Below are 26,870 nucleotides of genomic sequence, written 5' to 3' on the forward strand. Positions count from 1 at the left end.
GATGTGCATCAGCAACTGCGCGATGCAGATTGTGCCCCAGAAGATTGTCCACTAAAGTCGCCCACCGAGGAGCGCGTCTCTGCGATGGTGGAAGGTGGGGGTAGCAGCCGTGATCCCGGATGGCCTGGCTCCATCAAATAGCGATCCTGCGAGAGAATGGACTGTGGTCAGTGAGAGGTCGGGATCAATTTGTCTGACATGTACAACTCACTTGAGACGGGTCACCTGGGTGAAGGGTCAGTGGATCCTCCCCTCTGTGGCACAGGCCAGCCTCGCTGGCAGTGGCTGCTCTCTCCTCGGGCAACCCCGCGATCTCCAGGGCCCGTTCGTCACAGGGGGTGAGGACTCTGATATCTGGAACTCAGTCGCCCGCCTGGGCCCTTTCGCATCCATTATGGGCTAATTTCCCTACGGGGACAGAGAGGGGATTTTGTGAGTCGCAGGCTTGATGGGTCAGGGGGTCTATAGCAAGTGGCATGTGTGGGCACCGCACCTGGACATGGATGGGGAGTGCTGGTGGGTGCCAGGGCATGCTGGGCACAGGTGCAGTGATTGGATGTGGGCAGGGTGCGAGGTGCCAGTCGCTGGCTTATTGCGGGGGGTGGGGTTGAAAGCTTGGGGGGTGGTAGGCGGAATGGATGCCAGTGGGCTGGTGGTGGTAACTTACCCTTGCAGCTCGATGGAGGTCATTGGTCTTCGTCCTGCTCTGTCCGGTGATCCTCCTGGTCACTCTGCCACTCTGGTCACACTGACAGCCTCGAACCACTGCCTCCCAGGCGGCATCGCTGATCCTCCTGCTGGTCCTCCGACCCCCCCCCCCCCTCCTCGGGGGAACAGGATTTCCCGTCTCGCATCCAGAAGCCTGACCAGGTCGGCATCGCCAAAGCGAGGAGCAGGTCTGCGTGCTGCCATGCTTGTGTGTTGCTTGACTACAAGTGAGTGGTGAGGGAGCGTTTAAAAGCAGCTCCCCCTTGTTAGCGGAGAGCTACTGAGGGGTGGGTTTGGCAAATCAGATGGCGAGACAGATAGTGATGGCACGAACCTCGTGGGGGCCATTTCCGGGACGAGGAGCCGTGATTTCACCGATGCGGCCGCCGGGAAAGACTCCGCCAATCACGGCTGGAGCGGCACTTCGAAATGTTTCTGTTAAATCGCGTCCGGGCTCTCCCATTTGAAACGGAAATGATGAGAAATCTTTTTCTGTCGGAAGGTTGTGTGTGGAATTCCCTTCCATAGAGAGCAGAGGAAGCTGAGTCAGTGAGCAGTTTTAGATACATTTCTTGACTGACAAGGGGAGGGTCAAAGGGCACAGGGGGTAGACAAGCAAGTGAAGTTGAGACCACAAACAGTGGTCTGAATGGCCAACTCCTGCTGCGGATTCGCATGGTGGTACAAACTGTCAATGATCTTTCTCCAGCGGTCAATCAGTTGGAAACTAGAAATCGGTGCTCAACATTTCTCCCAAACTTGATTTTTCTCTTAGCCAAAAATCAGGTCTAAATATGTCTGAATATGTGTGCTTCACCTGTCTAATGTCTGGATGGAGATTGAAAGGCATCGATAATCACAAAATGGAGAAACACGGAGATTTTATACTATTCAGAACACATACTACAAAATTAAAATTCAACATCAACAAATCTGTATTTGTCACATTGGGGCGCTGGTTACTTTGAACAGTAATTTTAACAGTTGACATTTAACAGCCCAGAGTCCAATCATAAATATTGCAACAGCGATTTTGCAGCTAAAAGAGCTTGAGGGTGTGTTGTGATCCTGGAGACCTATTGTATCACTCTCAGGACTGCCATCAATGAAATGAAGATCACTTATTGTCACAAGTAGGCTTCAAATGAAGTTACTGCGAAAAGCCCCTAGCCGCCACATTCCGGCGCCTGTTCGGGGAGGCTGCTGGCCTGCCTTGGTCTGCTTTCAAAGCCAGCGATTTAGCCCAGTGTGCTAAACCAGCCCCTGATAGAGGTGATGGGTGAACTATTTAAACAATCGCGAGTTGTCAAAGCCTCTGTCTTGTCTTCTGTTTGTGTTGAAAATAAAAACTGATCTTTCCAAATTCACAGGTTTTAGGGGATGATTTCATTCCCTCCCCACCTCCAGTTTCTTCTGATTTTTATATTAAGGCTGAAAAATAGGCCCGATTATTAACCTGGCGATAAAGAAAACTGATTTTAAAGGTCCTTTAATATGCCTCTTAAACCTTCGGCAGTTCCTGTTTCATACTGCCTGTCAAATATTCAGCTACTTATACCTCCATTCTACAGGGAGCACACTTATACAGTGATGGAGAGATCATTCTGAAGTAAAGGATTTCACATTGCAGGGTCTAAGACATTTGCAATTAAAATTAGAAACCAGTTAGACTGAAAATTCTCTCTCTTGTTTTTCTGCGTCTTGAGGTTAGCTTTTCAAACTTCTGCTTAGCTTTCCTAGAACTGTATCTCCATTTGTTATCAGATTCACATTTTAAATATTTGAGTTCAATTTGTAAGGCCGTCATTTATTGCCTAAGGCTGGTTTAGCACAGTGGGCTAAACAGCTGGCTTGTAATGTAGACCAAGGCCAGCAGTGGGGGTTCGATTCCCGTACCAGGCGGCGGAATGTGGCAACTGGGGGCTTTTCACAGTAACTTCATTGAAGCCTACTTGTGACAATAAGCTATCATTAGAACATACAGAGGCCATTTGGCCCATCGAGTCTACACCGACCCACTTAAGCCCTCACTTCCATCCTACCCCAATAACCCCTCCTAACCTTTTTGGACACTGCGGGCAATTTAGCATGGCCAATCCACCTAACGTGCACATCTTTGGATTGTGGGAGGAAACCGGAGCACCCGGAGGAAACCCACGCACACATGGGGAGGATGTGCAGACTCCGCACAGACAGTGACCCAAGCCGGGAATCGAACCTGGGACCCTGGCGCTGTGAAGCCACAGCACTATCCACTTGTGCTACCCTGCTGCCCACAAAAATTATTATTATTATTATATTATTATCCCTTGAGAAGGTGTTTGTGCGATTTGGAAGTGATGGTGTTTTCCGGCACCTGTTGACCTCGGTGGTGGAGGTTCCAGTTTGGAAGGACTGGCAAAGCAGCCTCAGTGAGTGGCTGTAGTGCATCCCGTGGATAGTGCCAGTTGCAGCCTTCGCACCCTATTGCCGGAGCTGGTGATTGTGAAAGCTGTTAATGACTACTGATGTTCGGAAGTCGGTTGATAGGGTGATCATTATTTGGGTTGGATTTTTCCTACTTCTCTGTGGTTAGAATACCATTATGTTATGCGGATGTCAGTGTCGCAGCTGTATTGGAACAACTTAGTTAGGTTCACGGCTAGCTCTGGAACATAAGTGTTTAGCTCCACCACCAGGGCGTTCCCAGGGCCTATGCATAACCGTTGCTGTGCCCAGTGCTTCCAGCCATTCCTTGACATCATGTAGCGTGAAATGAATTGGTTGAAGACTGACATCTGTGATGATGAGGACCTCGGGGCGGTGGGGAGCGGTTTGACATAGATCGTCCACACGGCTGAAGGCATTTGCAAGCTTGCCTTTTACATTCACAGGCTGGGCTCCAGAATTGTTGAGTATCGTGATGTTCACGGATGTGGGCAGCACGGGAGCATAGTGGTTAGCACTGTTGCTTCATGGCTCCAGGGTCCCAGGTTCGATTTCCGGCTTGGGTGGAGTCTGTGTGGAGTTTCCCCGTGTGTGCGTGGGTTTCCTCCGGGTGCTCCGGTTTCCTCCCACAGTCCAAAGACGTGCGGGTTAGGTGGATTGGCCATGATAAATTGCCCTTAGTGTCCAAAAAGGTTAAGTGGGGTTACTGGGTTACGGGGATAGGGTGGAGGTGTGGGCTTGAGTGGGCCGGTGCAGACTCGATGGGCTAAACGGCCTCCTTCTGCTCTGTAAATTCTATGATTTCCCGGTTCATTCTTTAATGGAGTACGCTGAGCTCATTTAAGCTAACTTCACCTGACTTTTTGATGCATTGAAATCCTGCGACCTGCCTTTGCCCCAGATTTCACTCGTATTTAAGCAACTGTAGTGGAGGTAATCGATGGCAGTCACTCTCTAGCTCATCACTTTACACATGGCCATTTAGTGTCTTACTAATGAAGTGTATAACTCTGAGGCACAAATTCATTTTAGAACAGGCAGAATTCTGGTAACTAATTCCTACCAATGAAACACCGAACCAGGACAGGAACCCCTGTTACAAGATGAAGAACTCAGCTTTAAGATTCTCACCCTTGTTTTCAAATACTCCATGACCTCACCCTTCCTGATATCTCGGTAAACCCCTCAAACCCCACAGCCCTCTGGGGATCTTTGTGCTCCACTCATTCGAGGCTTTTTCCCATCTCATGTTTTAATTGGTTCACCGTCAACGGTTATGCACTCCCCTGTCCTGCCCCTAAACTCTGGAATAAGCTCCCTCGACCGTTTTGTTTTAAGACACTTGTTAAAACCTGCCTTTTTCGATCGCCTGGCCTAACGCATCTTTATTTTGTATTCTGTACAGGGTGTGGCGTGGTTGGCCAGGCCGGCATTCATTGCCCACCCCTATTGCGTTAAAGTTTCTATATAAATGCAAGTTGTTGTTGCACCATCCTTGTTCTTGGTTTGATGGGGTAGTGGAACAAAGCAGTTCACCTTACTAAGGGGGAGGGGGAGGGGTAAGGAGGTGGGGGGGTCAGTCAGCTCAGTGCACTATGACCAGTTGCTTGATTAAAAGAAGATTCCACTGAAATTAAATGTGAAGCTATCTGATCTGTTCAAAAACCCGTATGAATCAACAAACTTACAGTGCAGAAGGAGGCCATTCGGCCCATCAAGTCTGCACTGGCCCTTGGAAAGACCACCCCATTTAAGCCCATACCTCCACCCTATCCTCCTAACCCAGTAACCCCACCTAACCTTTTTGGACACTAAGGGCAATTTATCATGGCCAATCCACCTAACCTGCACATCTTTGGACTGTGGGAGGAAACCGGAGTAAACCCGGAGGAAACCCACGCAGCCACGGGGAGAACGTGCAGACACCGCACAGACAGTGACCCAAGCCGGACATCGAGCCTGGGACCCTGGAGCTGTGAAGCAACAGTGCGAACCACTGTGCTACCGTGCTGCCCTGGAGGGGCTGATGGTAACAACAATAAGATGGTGGCCACAAGTTGACTGGGATTTGCTGCTGTAATTTGAATCACCACAAAATGCGAACCTTTGGGGGAGGAGGGAGGAAGGCAGTGGTAGAATGTAACATACTGGACGAATAAACCAGAGGCCCTGGCTATTGCTCTGGGGGCACGGGTTCAAATCCCATCACGGCAGCTGGTGGAATTTAAATCCAATGAATAAAATCTGGAATTAATAGCTAGTCAGCAAAACCATTGTCAATTGTTGCAGAAACCTATCTGGTTCACTTATGCCACTTCTGGGGAAGGAAGTCTGCCAGCCTTACCCGGTCTGGCCTACATGTGACTCCAGATCCGCAGCAGTGCGGTCGACTCTCCCTCCCTCCGAAGCCACTCAGATCAAGGGGTCACATCCTGTGAATACATTTTTTAAAAAACCTGCCTCTGCACTACAGCACATGGCCAGGAGGTGGTGGTGTTGCAATGCATCATGGACACTGATTCTCGCTACAATTGCCAGCTGAATGTCATTGGGGGGCGGAGGGGGGGCTGTCTGTATCTTTGACCGGGAGATTTAAGGATCGAGAAATAGGGGAGCTTGCAGATGTGAAATTGAACTATTCAAAGCGTTCCCTGAGCAGGAGAGGTTGATGCATGAACAATTGTCACTTAGTTATAAAAGTATTTAAACTCTTACTATTCTCCCTGTGCAGAGTTTAATGGGAAACTAACGTGCAAATGCAGCAAGTTCCAAAATCAGCAGGTGGGTTTGTTCTTTAGCATTTTGGCCAAGGGTGGTATCATGACCGGTACAGGCTTGGAGGGCCGAAGGGCCTGTTCCTGCCCTCTATTGTTCTTTGAGGCTAAAGGCACAATGTTAAGGATTAACAAAGACAGGATGGGCCCCAATGGCACTTTAATACTCTCTGACTTTCTAAGGAGTTGGGATGGTTGACCTGTCGGTTTGATGATGACTATCTGGCAGTGGCAGCAAGCTGCAATATCCACTGACGTCTGTTCACCCTTTTCCGTCAATTGCATCTTCTCACCCTGGATCAATCTGCAGCCAACAACTTGCATTTATACCACACCTTTAAGGTCCAGTAGCAGTAAAACATCCCAAGATGCTGCGCAGGAGCTTGACAAAGAAGATCTGATGCCGAGCCAAGGAGAATAAAAGGTCAGGTGATGGAGTGGTCAAAGAGGCAGGTGAGCAAGAAAAGACAAACCTACAACAGCTGGTATCCTGGAGGGCAACTCGCTTCAAATTGTTCCCCGATCCGCTTCCACTTGGGTGACTGTCTGCGTGGAGTTTGCACGTTCTCCCCGTGTCTGCGTGAGTTTCCTCCGGTTTCCTCCCACAGTCCAAAGATCTGCAGGTTAGTTGGATTGGCGATGCTAAATTGTCCCTTAAGTGCCCAAGGAGGTGCGGATTAGATTATGGGGATAGGGCGGGGTGGGTGCTCTTTCGGAGGGTAGGTGCAGACTCGATGGACCGAATGGCCTCCTTCTGCATTGTCAGGATTCTATGGTCAGGGCCGTGTGGGGAACATTTTTTATTTGTTCATGGGTTTCAGGTGTCATTGGCTAGGCCGGCATTTATTTCCCATCCCTAATTGCCCTTGAGAAGGTGGTGGTGAGCTGTCTTCCAGAACGGCTGCAGTGCCTGTGGTGAAGGCACTCCCACACTGCTGCCACCTGGCTTCTGAACACATTATAGCAAATGTGGACCAGAGCGATGAGCTCCAGAGGCGAGGTGAGAGTGACTTCCCTTGACATCAAGCCAGCGTTTGACCGAGTATGGCATCAAGGAGCCCTAGCCGAACTGGAGTCAATGGGAATCAGGGGGAGAACTCTCCGCTGGTTGGGAGTCGTACCCGGAAGATGATGATGGCGCTGAACAGATCGTCAGCAAACATCCCCACTTCTGACCTTATGCCGGAGGTAGATCATTGATAAAGTAGCTGACACGACCCCGAGGAACTCCTGCAGTGATGTCCTAGGACAGAGATGATTGGCCTCAAAACAACTCCAATCATCTATCTTCGTGCTAGGTCTGACTGCACCCAGTGGAGAGTTCTCCCCCCACCCCCTCAATTTTACGAGGGTTCCCTGAAGCCACAAGCTGTCAAGTCCCACCTCTGGAACTCTGCTCTCTTGTCCATGTCTACTCCAAGCAGAAGGTCAACTGAGCGTCAGTGAAAAGGTTATTGGTGAGCAATCACCATTTGATAGCACTGTCTGTGATGTACTCTCCAGCAGTTTGTTGACGATTGAGGGTAAGCTGGTGGAACGATAATTGGCTATGTTGTATTTATTTAAGCGAATGGAGGATTTGTCTGGATTAGATTGGCCAATCCTCCACTTCCCATTTTAGCTGTTTAGCACAGGGCTAAATCGCTGGCTTTTAAAGCAGACCAAGCAGACCAGCAGCACGGTTCGATGCCCGTACCGGCCTCCCCAAACAGGCGCCAGAATGTGGCGACTAGGGGCTTTTTTCAGTAACTTCATTTGAACTCGTGACAATAAGCAATTTTCATTTCATTTCATTTCAGTGATCCACCTCTCTCGGTGTTGTGGGCTGGGAGCCTTCCCAATGTGAGCAGGAGAGGTTAATGCATGAACGGTGATCAGATTGAGAGAAATGTACTCGAGCTCTTAAATTACGAAAGAACAGAAATAGCACCCACTCACTGGTCACACACCCCGCAAAGTGAAAGGTTAAACGTGCAACTCAAAAAATTAACACTGAACAAAAAATACAATCGCTTTTAATTGAAATCAACAAATATACAATCAGTACGCACACTCAATAACTCGGATGTAGTGTTGGTGCTACTGCACAGCTTTATCAAACATATTTACATCAACTTGTCGTTCTCTGTCATAGATACAGTCCTGCACAAAACAACAAGAGAACGAGCAACTGCTGCAGAACAGACCAACAACTCAGCCAGTGATGTTAGTTTTGTGCACTTTAGCTGTGTTACAGTACAGGCTGAGTGGGAAACAGGATTCGCTATCAGGCACAGCGACAGATGGTTATTGAACTGTCACACTGGCCGCAGTCAGTCACTACGGGCGGAATGGTCAACTGCAGGTCCTGACAAAGCTTCACCACGACAAGAATTGTCCATGTTTTATTTGGCAATTTAGAATGAATGAGCACACTGATCCCTCAGGGGCACAGGGCACACAGAACGGCCACACAAGACATCAACTGGGCGGCTTCAAGGCTTCCCGCTAATGAGTCACGTGCCACCCAAGTTGTGGCCCCCGTGTTGTCCGTAAGTACAAGGGGCACATGGGCAGCACAGCGCTCGTCCTCCACAATGTATTTTTAAACACCGAGAGGGTGCAGTCTAACACTGTCAGGTTAAAAAAGATGCACCGGCTTTAGGGACAACTTGTATACACCATGTTTGACCGGATAACAATGCGGAGTTTGAAGCCCAATCCTCGTAGTGCCAAGTATCACGCTGTCCCATTCCACCCCCCCCCCACTACAAGTCAGTCAGGAACGATGGAATCCATTTGTTCCCTCTGTAAACACTGAAGAGGCATTAATGGTAATCAAGTATCAAGTCTTACACATCAGGGCCCTGGGCCAATAATCTCTTTGTGAAGAGAGAGCTGTCACGCTACACAGCCTGAATTTACACTGCAATAGTCAGTTCTAGATTAATACTCTTCCAGGGGAAGGCGGCAATGAGGAAATATTTAGTTCAGTCCAGATCCATTGCTGACCTGAGTGCATTCCTCAAAAGCACCATGAAGAAACAAAGCACAATCCTTCAGTTTCGTATAATGATGGGGCTTAGTTTCGGAGCTTCTGATTCAAGTGACGTATCCACCAAAGTCTGGAGTTCCTTCACAATCTCTGCATAAAGGGGAGTCTTATCGTACAGAGGCTGGGTTGGCTTTGACTTCTGCCCAACGTGGAGCAAATCACCTCCAGATTATTCCAGGCGGATTATCCGCCTCCCCCAATACCCCAACAATTGCAAAACCCTTTGGTCCCCGGTTTCACGGAATGATCAGCCATGAGAAAGGGGCCCAAAAAGAATCAACCAACCATATCAGCGCAGGATTATTGTTACAGCCCCTTCACAAGGCCGACAGCACTGGAATAGACCAGAAGTCTCTGGGTTTCTGGCATCGCTGAAGAGGCCTCTAATACTCTCCACCCCCACCCTGCCCCCTCCCAGTCTCTCAGATCAGAGGTAATCCTGGTTTTACTGTTATCACGGTCAACAACTTCCACCTGCAAATAGGCGGGCTAGAAGTTCTCTTCCATTCTTTACGGGAAGAGTCCAGTGTGCACTTCCGAGGTGTCTGTAAGGCCGTGAACAGGGGGCGAGCGACAGGGGTTTCCCCAGACTGGGTTGACTATCCCACTGTCCAAAGACGCACCATCCCATCATAAACACTCAATGACAAGGAGTACACATTCACACACACCCCCCCCGCCCCCCCTCCCCCTCAAGGCCTGAGACACTATCTCCAGCCAGGAAACACTCGGAGCCTGTTTTCTGGGCACAATCTCTGGCACCCTGGTCTCAAAGGCTTCCTCCTCAAACCACCTCGTCGAGGGCGGGCGCAGAAGTACAAACGTCACAGTCCGCTTCACAAGAGAAGGCATACAGTGTGACCCTTTAACGATCCAAAATACATTTTCTTTTTATAAACTGCGAGACTGTCTACCAATCGGTGTCTGTGTCCTCCCTGTAACCATCGGGGACCAGCTGGTCGGTCACTGGTCCTGCGATGCTGTTGAAGGTCACGTTGAAGTTGGACGCGAACCAGGGATGGTCCAGGATCTCACTGGCCGTTAATCTCTCAGCCGGGTTCCGCCGCAGGATACACCGGATCAGGCACTTGGCTTTGGCGGAAATGTTGTCCGGGACGGTGTAGAACCCGCGCCGAATCTTGCTGAAGAGGGCGGCTGGCTCTGTGTCCTGGAAAGGGTAACGGCCCACGAGCATGGTGTAAAGGACAACTCCCAGGCTCCAGACATCTGCAGCTTTCCCCGAGTACGAGAGTTTGGTGGTGAGGATCTCGGGGCCCACGTAGGCAGGGCAGCCGTGCTTGTCCGTCAAGGAGTCATCCTCGCTCTTCAGGACACAGGCGTCATCCAGATTTTCAAGCTTCAATTTGTTTCTGAAAGAAAATATAACATTATTTAGAATATGTGTTTTCAAACGTCCGTTTACGCCTGCTCCAAATGCGAGCTGGACAGTAACCGGAGGCGGCGTCATCAGGGCTTTTCTCTTGTTGCACGCAAATTACCTTGTTTAATTTTTCTTAAAACTGACAGAAAGGCATGTTAAAAGTTGTGGTAATTGCCGTAATGTTTCTCAAAGGAACTGCGTGGCACAGCGGTTAGCACAGCTGCCTCACAGTTCCAGGGTCCCGGGTTCAATTCCGGCCTCGGGCGACTGTCAGTGCGGAGTCTGCACGTTCTCCCCGTGTCTGCGCGGGTTTCCTCCGGGCGCTCCGGTTTCCTCCCACAGTCCAAAGATGTGCAGGTGAGGTGGATTTGGCCGTGCTAAATTGACCCCGAGTGACCAACGGTTGGATGGGGTTCCGGGGCTGGGATGGGAGATTTGGCCGAGGTAGGGTGGTCTTTCGACTGGGTCGGTGGATACTCGATGGGCCGAATGGTCTGCTTCTGCACTGTCGGGTTTCCATGATACATATCAGAGAGACCAGTGCGGGTGTGCAGGCTGCTCGAGACAGCTTGTACGGAGAATCACGATTAGGTTTGAGGAACGTCTTTACTGAGATGCTGTGGAATTCAGTTCCAGAGTTACTGACTGAGGAAGAGAACAGGTCAATATTGCAGATAGGATCGGACAGGGGAAACAGGGTGGGTAAATGTGCTTCGGTCTGGAGGGTAATCAACAACATGAGCCGCTTGGACTGAATGTTTCCTTTCAACTTCTTTCTGTCACAAGCTGATGCTTTTCTGTGGCTCAGTCGGTGGTAGTCTCTGAATCAGATATTTTAGGGTTCAAGCCCCCCCAGCCCAGAGTTGGGGGAGGCAATGGGAAAGTGTTATTGTCAATGGGTTAGTAATCCACAGACCCAGAGCAAGATCTGGGGGCCCGTCAGGGCAGATGGTGAAATTTGAATTCAATGAGAATCTGGAATTAAAAGTCTAATAATGACCGTGAAACCACTGTCACTTGTCGTAAAAACCTATCTGGTTTAAAAATGAATTTTTAAATGTTTGGGCAGAGAATTCAAGCAGACACTCCTGATCCAGTACTGAGGGAGTGCTGCACTGTCAGAGGGTCAGTACTGAGGGAGTGCCGCACTGTCAAGAGGGTCAGTACTGAGGGAGTGCTGCACTGTCAAGAGGGTCAGTACTGAGGGAGTACTGCACTGTCAGAGGGTCAGTACTGAGGGAGCGCCGCACTGTCAGAGGGTCAGTACTGAGGGAGTGCTGCACTGTCAGAGGGTCAGTACTGAGGGAGTGCCGCACTGTCAGAGGGTCAGTACTGAGGGAGTGCCGCACTGTCAGAGGGTCAGTACTGAGGGAGTGCTGCACTCTCAGAGGGTCAGTACTGAGGGAGTGCTGCACTGTCAGAGGGTCAGTACTGAGAGAGTGCTGCACTGTCAGAGGGTCAGTACTGAGGGAGTGCCACACTGTCAGAGGGTCAGTACTGAGGGAGTGCCGCACTGTCAGAAGGTCAGTACTGAGGGAGTGCTGCACTGTCAGAGGGTCAGTACTGAGAGAGTGCTGCACTGTCAGAGGGTCAGTACTGAGAGAGTGCCGCACTGTCAGAGGGTCAGTACTGAGGGAGTGCCACACTGTCAGAGGGTCAGTGCTGAGGGAGTGCCGCACTGTCAGAGGGTCAGTACTGAGAGAGTGCTGCACTGTCAGAGATGCCTCGCTGGATTCTCCATTTCGCCGACAGCGCACTCGCGCCCACGGATTTCCCGAAGTTGTGGGGTGCCCACAATGGGAAACCTCATTGACAGGCTGCCGGGATGGAGAATCCCGATTGCGCGGGTGGGGGGGCCTGCACCAGAAAAACACGTGTGGCAGGAGAGATAATCCCGCCCGCCATCTTTCATGGGATGGCCCAGGATTGTGTGCACTATATCTCTGCTGGCAGCATTGATTCAGAGCGCTGACCAGAGCAGCCAGCTGATTCCATTACACACACGGTTATCACTGCAACCTTCTTTTCTGCCCAATGTGCGGGATTGTTGACTCTTCCCACATCCCAACCCCCTTTCAATCTCTCCCTCTGCACCTGGCCAAGAAACTGACTTCGGGCTGCGTGGTTATCCTGTCACCTTGGGCGTTAACAACAACAACGCAGGGAAACAGGCCTCCAATCTGCCTAGACTCTCTTTTGAAAGGATTTGTAGTTACATAGCAAGATCCCATATACTCCTGAATGATTAAAAACAGACAATCCTTTTGGATGTGATGTTCGTCAAGGGATGAACATTGGTTGGGAATGGGATACCAGGGTGTGTGCACCCCCCCCCCCCCCCCCCCCCCCCCTCCCTCACGTCAACACTCACCTCTGTCTGTTGGCGAATACGAATTTCCTGAGCTTGAGGTCGCGGAGCACGATGCCATGCTCGTGGCAATGCGCCACAGCTTGCGCCATCTGCTTGAACAGCGTGGCAGCCTCCTCCTCGCGGAGCCGTTTACACGTCCGCACATACGAGTGCATGTCACCGTGGCCACGCTGGAAAAGCACGTAGGCCTTGCGGTCTCCGGCGATCACCTCGGCCATCTGTCCCACGTGTGGGTGAGGGGGGAGGCGGGCGTAGGACGCAATCACCTCGCTGTAGCGTTTCATCGCAAACACCTGCAACACAAGAGATTTCAGAACAAGTGAGCCAAAGGTACGGTCAAAAAACACCATTTTAAAAGGAGCACCTTAAAGACGGGAGGGTTCAGAGAGGGAATTCTCGAGCTGAGGCCCCAGGCGGCCGGGGGCCCAGACGGCCGGGGGCCCGGGCGGCCGGGGGCCCAGGCAGCCGGGGGCCCAGGCGGCCGGGGGCCCAGGCAGCCGGGGGCCCAGGCAGCCGGGGGCCCAGGCAGCCGGGGGCCCAGGCGGCTGGGGGCCCAGGCGGCCGGGGGCCCAGGCGGCCGGGGGCCCTGGCGGCCGGGGGCCCTGGCGGCCGGGGGCCCAGGCGGTCGGGGGCCCTGGCGGCCGGGGGCCCAGGCGGCCGGGGGCCCAGGCGGCCGGGGGCCCAGGCGGCCGGGGGCCCAGGCGGCCGGGGGCCCAGGCGGCCGGGGGCCCAGGCGGCCGGGGGCCCAGGCTGCCGAGGGCCCAGGCGGCCGGGGGCCCAGGCAGCCGGGGGCCCAGGCAGCCGGGGGCCCAGGCGGCCGAGGGCATGGTCACCAATGATGTCACCCCACGCAGAACACTCACTTCAAGACACACACACACACCATTACTCAATGTGGTTAAGCTACATCCCGCATCAGGCAGGGGGAAGATGGTGGCATAGCGGCAATGTCACTGGGCTAGAGCCCCGGAGCAGGCCCAAGCTCTGGGATCGGTGGGTTCAAATCCCACCACAGCAGCTGATCTCAGTCAGAATGTTTCACCATTCTCAGTCACGGTGACCATTAAAACTATCACCAATTGTTGTAAAGGCCCATCTCGTTCACTTCGTCTGCCGTCCTGACTGGGTAAGGTTCTGGATGTGACTTCAGACCCACAGCAATGTGGTTGACTCTGAAGTTGACTCCCTCTCTGAACCCTCCCGTCTTTAAGGACGAGCAGGCCGCTCAGTTCAAGGGCAGTTAGGGGTGGGCATTAAATGCTGGCCCAGCCATTGCCACCCATATCCCAGAGTCCCTGTGCAGAAACACAGTCCCTGTGCAGAAACACAGTCCCTGTGCAGAAACACAGTCCCATGCCAATTCACGAACATGGTACATGTGAACGATTGTGATTTTTGCTGCCGGGTATATCGAGCGCGGAGAAAAATAATCTCTCTGTTCTCCCGGAATGGGAAGAACTTGGGGGGGAAAAAAAAGGGTGACTGGGGGGGCACGGAGAAAGTCGTTGTGTGTGGCACGGGTGCATTTATTGAAAGGCAGAGAATTATAACAAATACAAAGAGACGAGTGACGACAGGGGATTTGTTTCATCTGTTGCACCACGGGGTCACAGGAAATTACCATTTACAAGAAATACTCGCATGGGTAATTGTTCTGTGGTTCGTGGTTGGAAGCTATGCTGAAGGGCTGGGTTGGATTCAGGAGAAAGAAGTGAACACAGTTCAGAGGCTTTCACATCCTCTCCTGGAAACTCTCCCCTCGTACGCCCAGGGGTCCTGAGGCCAAGTGTCCTCTCCTCCTATGGCCCGGGACACGGAGGCCAGGAATGGAACCGAGTCCCCATTCAGTTCTTGGAGCCGGGTGGAAAAGTACCGTCAGTTACCCAGCAAGCAACCCCCCCCCCACCCTTCCGCCCCGTCTTCACACTAACATTAATAAGCGTACCTTGCAGATGTATTCCTGTTCAGTGTGCGTGTGGATGGCTCTGTAACAGTTGTTCGCCTCTGTGGGGTTGAGCAGGAGGTAGGGCCCGATGCGGGACACGCTGTTGTCGTCATCCGAGGAGGAGGGCGTGGGGGATGGCGCTCCAAGGCACGGAGCTAAGGCAGGTATGGATAGCTGGCTCAAACGGGCACGCTTACATTTGGGAAGATCAGGATCATCGGCATCATCAAAGTCCAACCTCTTCAGCCTGGGAGGAAGCGAGGGCAGCGACCTCTGGGCGTTCACACTCATAAGGATCTGGGGGAAGGAAAAGGACAGCGTTTACAAAATGGTCCCAAGGCCCCTTTCAGAGGAACAGGAGGAGGCCATTCAGTCCCTCGAACCTGTCCCACCATTTAGTGAGTTTTTCACTGATCTGTGCATTAACCCGATCGTCCCGCCTGGCATCCAGTATTCCATAACACTCCGGCTAACAAAAACTATCAGTCTCAATTCTGGAATTCTCAATTCCGTCCCCCCCCTCTCCCTGGACGCCTTTTTGTTTTGGGGGGGGGGGGGGGGGGGGGGGGGAAAGAGAGTTACAGATTTCCAGTAACTCTTGTCTGAGTGCTTCCTGATATCATCCCTGAATGACATCGCTCTCATTCCATCATTATGCCCCCTTGTTTTGACCCCCCAGATGAAACAATTTCTCTCCATTTACCCCATCAACTCCTTTGATCATCTGAAATTGACCTCCCCACCCAACTCCATATTTATACACTGCAGTCCAAAGCGATGCTCATGTCTAACCGTACAGGGGACAGGCCAGTTACACGACCTCACCCAACGCAACCAGAGTCAGAAGGGAGCTTGCAGACCGATAGTGGGCCACTCACATTGCAACCCACGTTGCACCAGGGCATCTTGTGCCTTCAGTCAAGCGCTAGTGCTGCAGCTGCACAATGGGGAAAATAAAGTGGTTTTCGGCTGCGCAAGTTCTAAATGGTGAAGTTCCCTCTCAACCTCTCTTTCTTCCTTTAGCACCTCAAGACCCACAACCTCCTTGGCCAAACTTCTGGCCATTCGTCCCAATATCTCCTCACGTGGCTTGGTGTCAAATTCTGTTTGATAATCCCTCGTGTGAAGTAAGTGCCTCAGGACGGCTTACTACTAGGTGCTAGATAAATGCCCGTTGTTGTTGATGATCATGTCACTGCCCTCGCTGACTCCTCCCCCTTTCACCACCATAACATGAGGTGTTTAACCCGGTCCGTGGCACACGGTGCTTTAGCCAATCAATACACAGCAACATTGGGATAGGAGCGTAGACCATTTAGCCCTTCAAGCCCGTTCCACCATTCAACACAGACTCAGGATCCGGAGTGGGCCATTTAGGACTGAGATGAGGAGAAATCTCTTCACTCAGAGGGTTGTGGACTTGTGCAATTCTCTACCACGGAACGTTGTGGAGGCCAAGTCACTGAATATATTTAAGGAGGAAACAAATAGATTTTTAGACTCTGAAGGTGTCAAGGGGTATGGGGAGAGGGCGGGGGAATGGCACTGACCTAGAGGGTCAGCCATGATCATACTGAGCGGCAGATTCAAAGGGCCGAATGGCCTACCCTTGTTCCTATTTTCTATGTTTCTAGGCCATGTAGCAAGCATGATCGAAGACTATTCACCATGTAATACATGTGCTGAATCTTGCTACCAGGCCGAGCAGAGGTTGCTTAGAGAAGGAACCACTGCTGCCATCATTTCACGTGTTGTACTGGTGTAAAGGTACCAATTGCTCATAAGGGATTCTGCAAACATGTGGGTTCATTCATGAAGATCTAAATCCATATAACTGCCTTTGCAACCATATCCCTCAACCCTTTTGATTAACAACAATCTAACAGGAATTAAAAATTAACAATTGATCTGCTGTATAATTGGCATTTGTAGAAAGGGGTTCCAAACTTCCATTGCCCTGAATTGTGTCAAAAATCTTTCCTAATAGGCCTGACCTTCCAACCAACACAAACACTTTCTGTTGATCAATCCTACCAGGACTGAAATCTTTAATTAAATCATCTCATGGTCTTCCAAATTCTAGGGATGACATCCTGAGTTTGTGTAACAATCATCCAGATAATTGGAGAGAGGTTTAACTCCACCGTGTGGGCGTCATCTTCAGAATTGTATTTTGTACTTTAAAAAAAAAAGATTTCATATTCTTTGGGGAGTTCCCGTGTAACAGTCACCTTTTCTAGTTGATAAGGGATGTGAAAGAGACAGGACAACAGCCTCCACAGGTTGTCTCGTTCACAATCGTGTGGCTTGGAAGTTCCAATTGTGCACCAGGTAAAGATGTGTGCCAGCTGAAATCGAGAGGATCCACTGCTAAGTGAGCCCAAAAGCGCAGGTCCAGCAGGCACACGTCCATTAAACCGACCAGAAGTCAGGATTGATTCCACCATAAGTTGGCAAGTGAAGATGCCACATTGAAACAGTAGGTGGTGCTAGAGAACAGAGGCACACACAACACAGGAGGTTCGTCCAGGAACCCCCCCCACAGAAGGCATTGGAGTCACCCCTCCAAACCTGCCACACACAGGCCAAACTCTGCCCTTCCCCAAACCCCACAAAACAAATGCGCATCCATCCATGTGGGTCCATTGCTTCATCAACCCCCACCCCTGGAAGTACCAGCTGCTGAACGTAAGAGAGCAGACTCACATCGTTGGCTCTAGGCAGTCGCACAAGACGGGCGGCTTCTGGTGAATCACACTCTGGGAGAATTGAGTAGTCAGGTAGCAAAATCACTGGCCAGCCATTCAGCCAATGTGATGAGTACAAGGATATGTCTCATCGATGAATGGCCCTGACTGTCTCACTAGTTTGTGCTTACATGAACATTGCCACTAATATTTAATAATCACAAAATGCTTCTGAGCAAAAAGAAAGAAACCCTTTCATTCTCGCAGGTATGTCACAGTGCTTCACATACCTGGCTGGGGGCTGTGACTCTTTCCACTGCAAGGATTCCATGGAGATCTTTGTGGTCCTCCAATTCTTTTTTTTCCAATTAAGGGGCAATTTAGCGTGGCCAATCCACCTACCCTGAACATCTTTGGGTTGTAGGGATGAAACCCACGCAGACACGGGGAGAATGTGCAAACTCCACACGGGCAGTGACCCAGGGCTGGGATCGAACCCAGGTCCTGGGCGCTGTGAGGTGGCAGTGCCAACCACTACACCACCATGCAGCCCATACCCCTCCAATTCTGACCTCCGATCACCCCCGCCTGACCTCCGGATCACCCCCGCCTCCAATGGCTCCCCCATTGGGGGCCCTGCCTTTAGCTGTCTTCTCCCTCCTTCAACACCTCCCTCTCTGGCCTACCTCTTTGGTCACCTGTCTGCACATCCCCTTGTGTGACTTTAGTGTCTCACTTCCGCCTAATAATAATTGCGTTAATGGTGCTATATGAATGCAGACAGTTGTCGAGTGTGTGGCAGCATAGATCACAAGCTCACCCAAGTTGGGATGGGCGCAGAATCCACCTCATGGCATTTGGGCTTCAGGAAGAAAGGATTAAACAGATCCTGATTCAGAAAGGCTTGGGAAGTGGAAATGGGATGCAACCAACACACACATGGACACAAGGAGGAGGGCAGCTTGGTTTAAAGGATCACCCCACACCTGCATCAAAAACTCTAAATCATTTATTCCAATTACAGGTGACAAATCATTAGATAGGTGGTCCCATGGCAGCAGGGAGGACCAGAGAAAACCCTTTCCTTACAACATGGAACAGGAGGAGGCCATTCAGCCCCTCCAGTTCATTCGGCCCTTCAGTTACATAATGGCTGATCTGTATCTTAACTCCAACTACCGGCCTTGGTTTTGTTACCCAACAATACCTTCAACCTAAAGTCCATTCAAATAAGACATATGTTGGATTTGAAACATCAGCTCTGTCGCTCTCTGCAGAGACTGCCCGGCCAGCTGAGGATTTCCATCATTTTCATTAAATTTCAGACTTTCAATATCTTTGCTTCTAAAATCTATCAGTCTCAGTTGTAAAAGAGTTGTGTGTGTGTGTGTGTGTGTGTGTGGGGGGGGGGGGGGGGATATGAGAGAGAAAGTTCCAGATTTCAATGACACCTCCCCCACCCCATGAAAGTGCTCCCCTGACATGGGTGGGCCCTGAACAGCCTAACTCTCATTTTAACCTGAAGTCCCTTTGTTCTGAAATCCCCTCCCCATCCAGAGGGAGTCCTCTCTCTCTCTCGCTACCTACCCAGTCAAATATTTCAAGTCAGTTTGAGATGCCTTCAAGGGTCTCGTGGGTCCCCTTCCCCTCCCCCCCCCCCCCCCCCCCCCAAAGCCCAGCCAGGGTGGGGTGGGGAGAGAGGGGGCAAGGTAAGATGCAGAAACTTCAGGAACCCTCCTCAAACTTTTACCCTCCAAACTTAAACTCCGGGCGGGGAGTCCCGGGACAACAACATTCACCAGTCACAATAGAGAGAGAGACAAAAATAAGTGAAGTCAACCCCTCCGGCTCAGGCTACCGTTTAAAATGACAAGAGAGGGTTCGACACGCGCGGTCCGATTAACAAGTTAACAAAGACTCCAAATACCCGAGTGAGAACTCCCAAATAAAAAACCGTTAGAGGGAGGGGGCCAAGGAAAAAGTTTTACACCAACTCCTGTGTGGCCCTCAAAACTCGAGACAAAGGACGACTGTTTTGTAACACACTCAAACTGGTCAGAAAGTGAGATACTTTTCCATCCCCAATTTTTCTGAACACCCACTATATATATATATATATATATAAAATTATAATATCTAAACAGGAGCTGGAGTTGAACAAAGGAAAGCGCGAAATACCCCATATTAGATCACAAAACACGACTCAATTCTAAACTGAATGGACACCAGACCGAGAGGCTTTCATTTTGAGAAAATGCTTACCTCAAAGGGGTTTGCCTCGTTAGAAAAAGCGGAGGGTTTCGAGCAAAGCAGTTTCGACCAGGAATTCCCAGGAACAAAAGGAATCCCCGAGGACCCGAGACTTTCTGGGTTTCTCTCTTTTCTTTCTTCTGGCGGGATTAAAACTTCTCAATTTGGGCAGAGATCACCCTCAAGCCCCTCTTCCTGAACAGCAGCGAGGATACGGAGCCCCTTTTCCCCCACTCCGTGAAGGATTCCCCCCCCACGTGTCGATTTCACAGCAGCCCCGAAAGTGACATGAAGCCGAACCTTTGCTACATTCGCAACTTAGCAACAAAGCGCCTTATGTTCCATCGCTAATGTAAAGTTCCTGTTACTCTCACCGAAAACAATTCTCCGTAATTCCTCCAAAAGGAACTTAATTCACAGAATTCCAACCCCTGCAAGCACTCATTGAACTCTCGACTTTTTCTTTTAAAAGAATGTTCTCAGAAGTATCTTTCTCCGGCTCTCTCCCATTAGATTTCCCAGGCGGATAAAATGTTTCTCTCTCTCTGGGTTTAAACTGAGATCCGTGTGAGCCTCCCTCCGAGTGAGTGACTGAGTCTCTCTGGCCAGTGAGCACAGTATGATGCCAGGCTGCCGTAATCTTGCTGAATTATTACACAGTTTATACGCTTTCACTCTCACTCTGAACTGGCTGACGATGACTGGACTGCCTATTGCAACATCTAACACGGTGCAACACACTGAAACTATTGGCAACAGAGCAGAAAGGGGAGGGAAAGAAAAGCACCTTGTTTCAAAGACACGTTGAGCCAGATTATAAGGCGTGGACGGGCAGATCAAATATCCCGAGGAGCCAGCGGCCCTCACCACCGTGGCACAGGCAGTCCTTTGCATTCAGAATGATTCCTATTGCAAATGACAACATGGGCAGGACACCGAGTATTTACACAGCACCTTTAGGCATAACAAAATAGCCCTTCACAAGGAGCATTATAAAACAAAAATCTGACACCCTGTCACATAATTGGGACAAATGGCCACAAACTTGGTCAAAGAGGTAGGTTCTGAGGAGCACTGAAGACATATAGCGAGGGGACAAGGTCTAGGCTGGGAAATGCCCAGAGGCTCCCATTATGCGATTCATCCGACGCCGCTCCGGTGCCAGTCCGCCGATTGGAGAATCGACGCCATTGGCGCCGGCGCAGTTGTCATGACGCTGCTCTCGCAGCCCCCCCCCGGCATTCTCCGCGCACGATGGGCCGAGTGGCCGCCAAGAAAGGCCGAGTCCTGCCGGCGCCGTTCACGTGTGGTCCTACCCGGCGGGACCTCGGTGTTCATCCTGCGGGAATGGCCTGGTGGGCCAATGGCGATCGGGGCCTACCGATCGGCGGGCCGGTTTCTCCTGGTGGGGGCCTATGTTACTCTGCGCCAGGCCCCTGTAGCTCTCCGCCATGTTGCGTTGGGGCCGGCGCGGAGAAGACAACTAGCGCGCATGCGCGAGTTCGCGCCGGCGGTAACACGCATGCGCGAATCCGCGCTGGCCGTGGTGCCCGTTTGTCGCCGGTTTCGGCAGCTGGAGCTGTGTGAGTCGCTCCAGTCCCGTGCTGGCCCCCTGTGAGGCACAGGATCGCCGATCCTGGGGGCCTGTTGATGCTGTCGTAAAACGTTTACGACGGCATCAACACTTAGCCTCAGGATCAGAGAATTGCGCCCATTATCCCAGAACCTCACCGCTAGCCAGACCAGAATAAAACTATTGGAATAATTCTATTCTGTTTGAGTCTCACATTCCGAGGTTGAGAGAACAGTGTAAATACCGACAGCCCATGTGCCCCAAGGTATTGATGTGTTTGCATGTACACTGGATTAATGATTACAGTTGCAATTTATTGAGAAATCATTACAGTTTGCAATCTAATCAGGCTGCATAATAAATTAATGATTCACTACAACTGTTGCACCCTACAGTAAATGCACACATAACATGAAACGCATTTTGTAGGGGTACGTCACTGAAATGTAAGACTGAATATTAGTTGGTTATTTATTAAACAACCTCTCCAGCTCCGCCCTGCACAAACTCCAACAACATTAAGAGCAGCTCGGCCCACAACCGACCCCATGCTAAAGTCTGCTCACAGTTCTCACCTCTGATTCAGACCTGAGGTCAAGACCCCAGCTCAGGAGAGTCTAGGCTGGCATCTCGGTGGGGCACCAACATGGTGCAGCAAGGTGTCATCAGTGGATAGCCCTGTCGCCTCCGGGTCAGAAGGTTGGGAGCTCAAAAGTCCCATTCTGGACGACTGAGCACCAAATCTAATCTTACACTCCAGCGCTGTGCTGGCGGAGTGTGACACTGTTGGAGGTGCCACCTTTTGGGATCAAGCACTGAGCTGCATGTCCGCCTGTCACTCCTGACCGTTTGGATGCTTGTAAAATCCGGGGCTGGATTCTCCGTTTCTCAGACTAAGTGTTGACGCCAACGGAGAATCCCTGGACTTTTACGACAGAAAAGCTGGGGCCACATCTGGACCGATTCTGCTACCGTTGAGGGGCTAGCACCGGGGCCACGTGGAACACACTCGATTCCACTGAAAAATGATGCAGGACACGCCTGGTCCATGATCGACGCTCGGGAGGCTGACAAGCTGCAGCTGCACATTACACTCCGCACACACACTCATCCCAGCCAACAGGATGACACTGGTTGTGCTGGAGCACACCCAGACAGCTGATGGGGCCAGTGGACACCCGGGAGGGGGGGGTGGGGGGGGGGGGTGCCGTGAGGTGGGGAACACCAGGTTCACAGTGGGCTGTTAGCGCTGTGCGCAGCTGCATAGCTGCCTTGCCGGCTGCAGCAATGGTGTTCCATGTCCGTCCACTGTGACCCCACAGCCCACATCCTGGCCACCCCTCATTACTCCCTCCTGGCCCTGGCAGAAGCCGCCCCCCCCCCCCCCCCCCCCCCCCCCGGCCAGCGGCACAGCTGTCAGCAAACTATGGCGATGTTGGACATTTCCCGTACCCCCTCTCTCTTCCTCAGCAGCCGCCACGCCAGTTTCAAGATTTTTAAATGCACAAGTGAACCGCGCGGTCAGGGACTCGGCCCATTGGAGGCGGAGAATCGCGGAAGCCCCGGAGAATGCGTTTCATGTTATGTGTGCATTTACTGCAGGGTGCAACAGTTGTAGTGAATCATTAATTTATTATGCAGCCTGATTAGATTGCAAACTGTAATGATTTCTCAATAAATTGCAAATGTAATCATTAATCCCGGAGAATACCACTAATGATACGCAAACGGTGCCTACTGTACCTGCGGAGTGAAAGGCATAGGCGCTGTTTCTGAGGTGATAGAGAATCGCCATTTGGAGGCAAATCGGCGGCTGCCGCAATTTTGGTGTCAGAAGCTATTCTCCGCCCAACCGCATTTCCCGATTTTGGCGTCGGCTGATGGAGAATCCCCCCCCCCGCCCCCCCCCCCCCCCGCATAGACTTTGAAGCAATTTGAAAAAAAGCTGCAGCAACAACTTGCAGTAATGTGACACCTTTAACAACCAACAACAACTTAGATTTAGATAATACCTTTATCTCACAAGGTTAAATCGCTGGCTTTTAAAGCAGACCAAGCAGGCCAGCAGCACGGTTTGATTCCCGTACCAGCCTCCCCGGACAGGCGACTAGGGGCTTTTCACAGTAACTTCTTTGAAGTCTACTCGTGACAATAAGCGATTTTCATTTCATTTCATTTCATATGACAAGATGCTTCACAAGAGCATTATAAAACAGAAATACCGACCCATACAAGGAGATATGAAGCCAGATGACCAAAATCTTGGTCAAAGAGACAGGATGTAAAGGAGGAAAGTGTGGCAAAGAGACTGTGAGGTGTAGAGAGACACTAATGGTGTAACAGTTATCGATTGTGAATGAGCAGCAGGCCAGAGTAAGAAGAGTGCAGGTATTTCAGAGGGTTGTGGGGTTGGGGGAGATTACAGAGATAGGGAGGGGCGTGGCCATGGAGGGATCTAAAAACAAGATCGAGAATTTTAAAATCAGAATGTTGCTTGACGGGGTGCCAGCGTGGGTCAGTGAGCACGGAGGTGATAGAGGAATGGGACAGAGCGTGAGTTAAGACAATGGGCAACAGAGTTCTGGATGACCTAAAGTTTATGAAAGGTAGAATATGGGAGACGAGGACCGTGTTGGAAGAGCTGATTGTCAAGGTAATGGGGGTGTGAATGAAGGCTTCAATAACAGCTCAGCTGACACAGGGGCAATGTTAAGTCATGTTCCAGAGGTGGAAATAGGCAGTGTTAGAGATTACACCGACAGAGAGGCTGAAGCTGAGACTGTTGCACGGAGGACGGATGGAGTTGGCAGCTAGGAAACAGAGTTTGGTGCAGGGCCTGAAAACAATGGCTTCGGTCTTCCCAATATTTAATTGGAGAAACAGCACGGTGGTTAGCACAGTTACTTCACAGCTCCAGGGTCCCAGGTTCGATTCCCGGCTTGGGTCACAGTGCGGAGTCTGTACGCTCCCCCCGTGTCTGCGTGGGTTTCCTCCGGGTGCTCCGGTTTCCTCCCACAGTCCAAAGTGTGCAGGTTAGGTGGATTGGCCATGCTAAATTGCCCTTAGTGTCCTAAAAGGTTAGGTGAGATTACGGGGACAGGGTGGAGGTGTGGGCTTAAGTGGGGTGCTCTTTGCAAGGGCCGGTGCAGACTTGATGGGCTGAATGGCCTCCTTCTGCACTGTAAATTCTATAATTCTATGAAATTTATGCTCATCCAGTTGTGGATGTTAGTTAAGTAGTCTGATAATTTAATAGCAGTGGCAGAGTTGAGAGTGACGTTGATGAGGTAAAGCGAGGTGTTCTCAGTGCTAATGTGAAAATTAATGCCGTGTTTTCGGATGCTGTTGCTGAGGAGCAACATGTCATTGAAAAATAGGAGGGCGTCAAGGATCGATTCCTGGGGTTATCAGAGGTAACGGTGTGGGAGCAGGAAGATAAGCCATTTAACGTAGTACATTTAATGCGGGGGGGGGGGGGGAGACTTTGGCATGGTGGTAATGTCTTTGTGGAGGCGGGTTAAAATTGGGGATGTCCAAAATGCCAGAATTGGAGGTGTGCAGATGTCTTGGAAGATTGCAGGTTGAGAGGAGCTTACAGAGAAACAGGGAGTGTTGTAATTTGCCTTTAAGGGATTGCGGCATGACATCACTCTAAGGGAACTGTGTCACATGATCCAGTCTTGGTTTTACTTTGGCCTATGAGCAGAATACAGCAAACACAGCACTGCTGCTGAGGGTTGATCTCCCGCAGTTGGTTGGAATTTAAATTTGAGGAATAAATCTGGAATTGGAAACTATTCTCTATAATGGTGACCGTGAAACTATCGTTGCTTATTGTAAAAATCTGTTACTGATTTCTTTTAGGGAAGGAAATCTGCCATCCTTATCTGGCCTGGCCTACATGTGACTCCAGATCCACAGCAATGTGATTGGCCCTCAGCAGCCTGTGAAATGGCCTAGTGAGTTTTCCAGTTCAGCGGCAATTAGGGATGGTCAGTGTCTTAACCCCCATGAGGACCAAGGGCAAACCATCATTAATCTCCCCTTGGGACCCATGGAGTACGAGCTTCCCAGATAGAGGGCGGAGGCCAATCCACCTGGGGCTTGTTGTGAACGAAGATAAAAGCAGCCCCAAGTCAGGGAATGGGGTGGCTAACTCTCCCAGCAAGGACTGTACTGGGAGCAATATGCTGCCTTGAGCAGAACCTTGTAAATAGTTACGTAAAACTATGTTCACTTACCGCCAGCTTCCTCTGAGTTACTGAAGGCAGCAAATGCGGTTGTTTCCAGCAATGCACACATCCCACGAAGGAATAAAGAAAAAATCCCAAGACACAACACAGGAGTGTTATCAGACAAAGTTTAGAATGAAATTAATGAAAATCGCTTATTGTCACGAGTAGGCTTCAAATGAAGTTACTGTGAAAAGCCCCTAGTCGCCACATTCCGGCGCCTGTTCGGGGAGGCTGATACGGGAATTGAACCGTGCTGCTGGCCTGCCTCGGTCTGCTTTAAAAGCCAGCTCTTTAGCCCTGTGCTAAACCAGCCCCGAATTGAGCCACACAAGGAGATAGTTTGAAGGAGTGTCTTCAATGAGGAGCGAGAAAGGCTGAGGGAGGTGATTGCAGAGCTCAGGTCTGCAGGTATCTGAAGACATGACCACCGATGGTGGAGCAATTAAAATTGGGGATCTCTAAAATGTCAGAATTGGAGGTGTGCAGGTGTCTTGGTGGATTGTAGGTATAGAGGAGCTTACAGAGAAACAGGGAGTGCTGTAATTTGCCTTTAAGGGATAGCGGCATGACATCACTCGAAGGGAACTGTGTCACGTGATCCAGTCTTAGTTTCACTTAGGCCTATGAGCAGAACACAGCGAACACAGCTCTGCTGCTGATGTCGTCAAACTTTCCATCCATGTATATGCGTTCTTAAGTGCCTGGTCTCAATAAATAAACACATAACTTGTTTACGAGTGATTGATGCCTTTACATCATTATAACAACATGAGCTGGTGCACGGTGGTGGTCGAACAGCACAATAGCAAGATTGAGTATAGGTATGGCATAGTGAACAGCCTCAGATAGTGCTACATGGACTGAGAGGACCCCTGATGCTCTCGCCAGACCGCAACAGAGTGGCAGCTTTGGTCAGTGTTGAAACTGCAGACTGGTAACTGCACAGAAAAGCCTGGAAGACACAGTGCAGAGATAGTGCTCCTGTAAAGAGCTGCTGAGCAGGCGGATCCCTCGTGGTGAGATTGCCGCGCATCGGCTGTCGGTTCTGTAAGTGGGCCAGCACCGGGCTAGCTCAGTCGGCAAAGGCGAGGGGCGTGACGGATCGATGGAGAGAGCGAGGGAGAGTCAAACAAAAACAAAAGGGCACCATAGCAATGGGGCCAGAGAAGGTTGCGATACTAACAGATGGAACTTTGGGGGTAGCCCGCAAAAGTGGCTTCAACGACACGCAGCCCAGGTGCTGTAGGAGAAGGAAGGCAAAAGGCCTATTGTCAAAACGTCCATAAAGTTCCCTAGTTTAAATGGGGCGTAAGGCCACGGAGGAGTGTCGGCACAAGGATGAATATTTTGAAATCAATGGGTTGCCAGACTGGGAGCCAAGTCACCACATGTGTGCTGGGTGAGCATGAGCAGGATTTGGCACAGGCTCAGGTACAGGTAACAGAGGCTTGGTGAGCGAACTATACGGCACCAAAGTCCCGCATT

The 26,870-nt window shown here is 50.8% G+C and overlaps 1 protein-coding gene across 3 annotated transcripts; it reads right to left on the reverse strand.

Moving 5' to 3' along the window:
• Positions 1-7,907: 7,907 nt before the first annotated feature.
• On the reverse strand, positions 7,908-20,298 carry trib3 (tribbles pseudokinase 3). 3 transcript variants are annotated; one of them, XM_038803699.1, is made up of 4 exons: positions 19,952-20,298; positions 14,641-14,937; positions 12,696-12,988; positions 7,908-10,313 (listed from the first exon to the last, which is right to left on the reverse strand). In XM_038803699.1, exons 2-4 carry the CDS (start codon positions 14,929-14,931, stop codon positions 9,854-9,856), a joined length of 1,044 nt encoding a protein of 347 aa, XP_038659627.1. In that variant the 5' UTR covers positions 14,932-14,937; positions 19,952-20,298; the 3' UTR covers positions 7,908-9,853. The 3 variants fall into 3 exon arrangements, with proteins under 3 accessions (XP_038659627.1, XP_038659626.1, XP_038659625.1); XM_038803698.1 differs by having other exon boundaries at positions 19,590-20,298; XM_038803697.1 differs by lacking the exon at positions 19,952-20,298 and adding an exon at positions 16,872-17,112.
• Between the last annotated feature and the right edge of the window lie 6,572 nt (positions 20,299-26,870).

Source organism: Scyliorhinus canicula, chromosome 7 (genome assembly GCF_902713615.1).
Source record: "Scyliorhinus canicula chromosome 7, sScyCan1.1, whole genome shotgun sequence".
Taxonomy (NCBI): Eukaryota; Metazoa; Chordata; class Chondrichthyes; order Carcharhiniformes; family Scyliorhinidae; genus Scyliorhinus; species Scyliorhinus canicula.

Excerpts from the sequence above, each read along its gene's own strand:
- trib3 (XM_038803697.1), bottom strand. The coding sequence starts at position 17,087 with ATGGTGGAATCAATCCTGACTTCTGGTCGGTTTAATGGACGTGTGCCT. Across the intron at positions 14,938-16,871 it reads TCCCTTATCAACTAGAAAAG|ATCCTTATGAGTGTGAACGC; the intron begins GTGACTGTTACA and ends TCCTTCCCCCAG. Across the intron at positions 10,314-12,695 it reads GTATTCGCCAACAGACAGAG|AAACAAATTGAAGCTTGAAA; the intron begins GTGAGTGTTGAC and ends ATTTTCTTTCAG.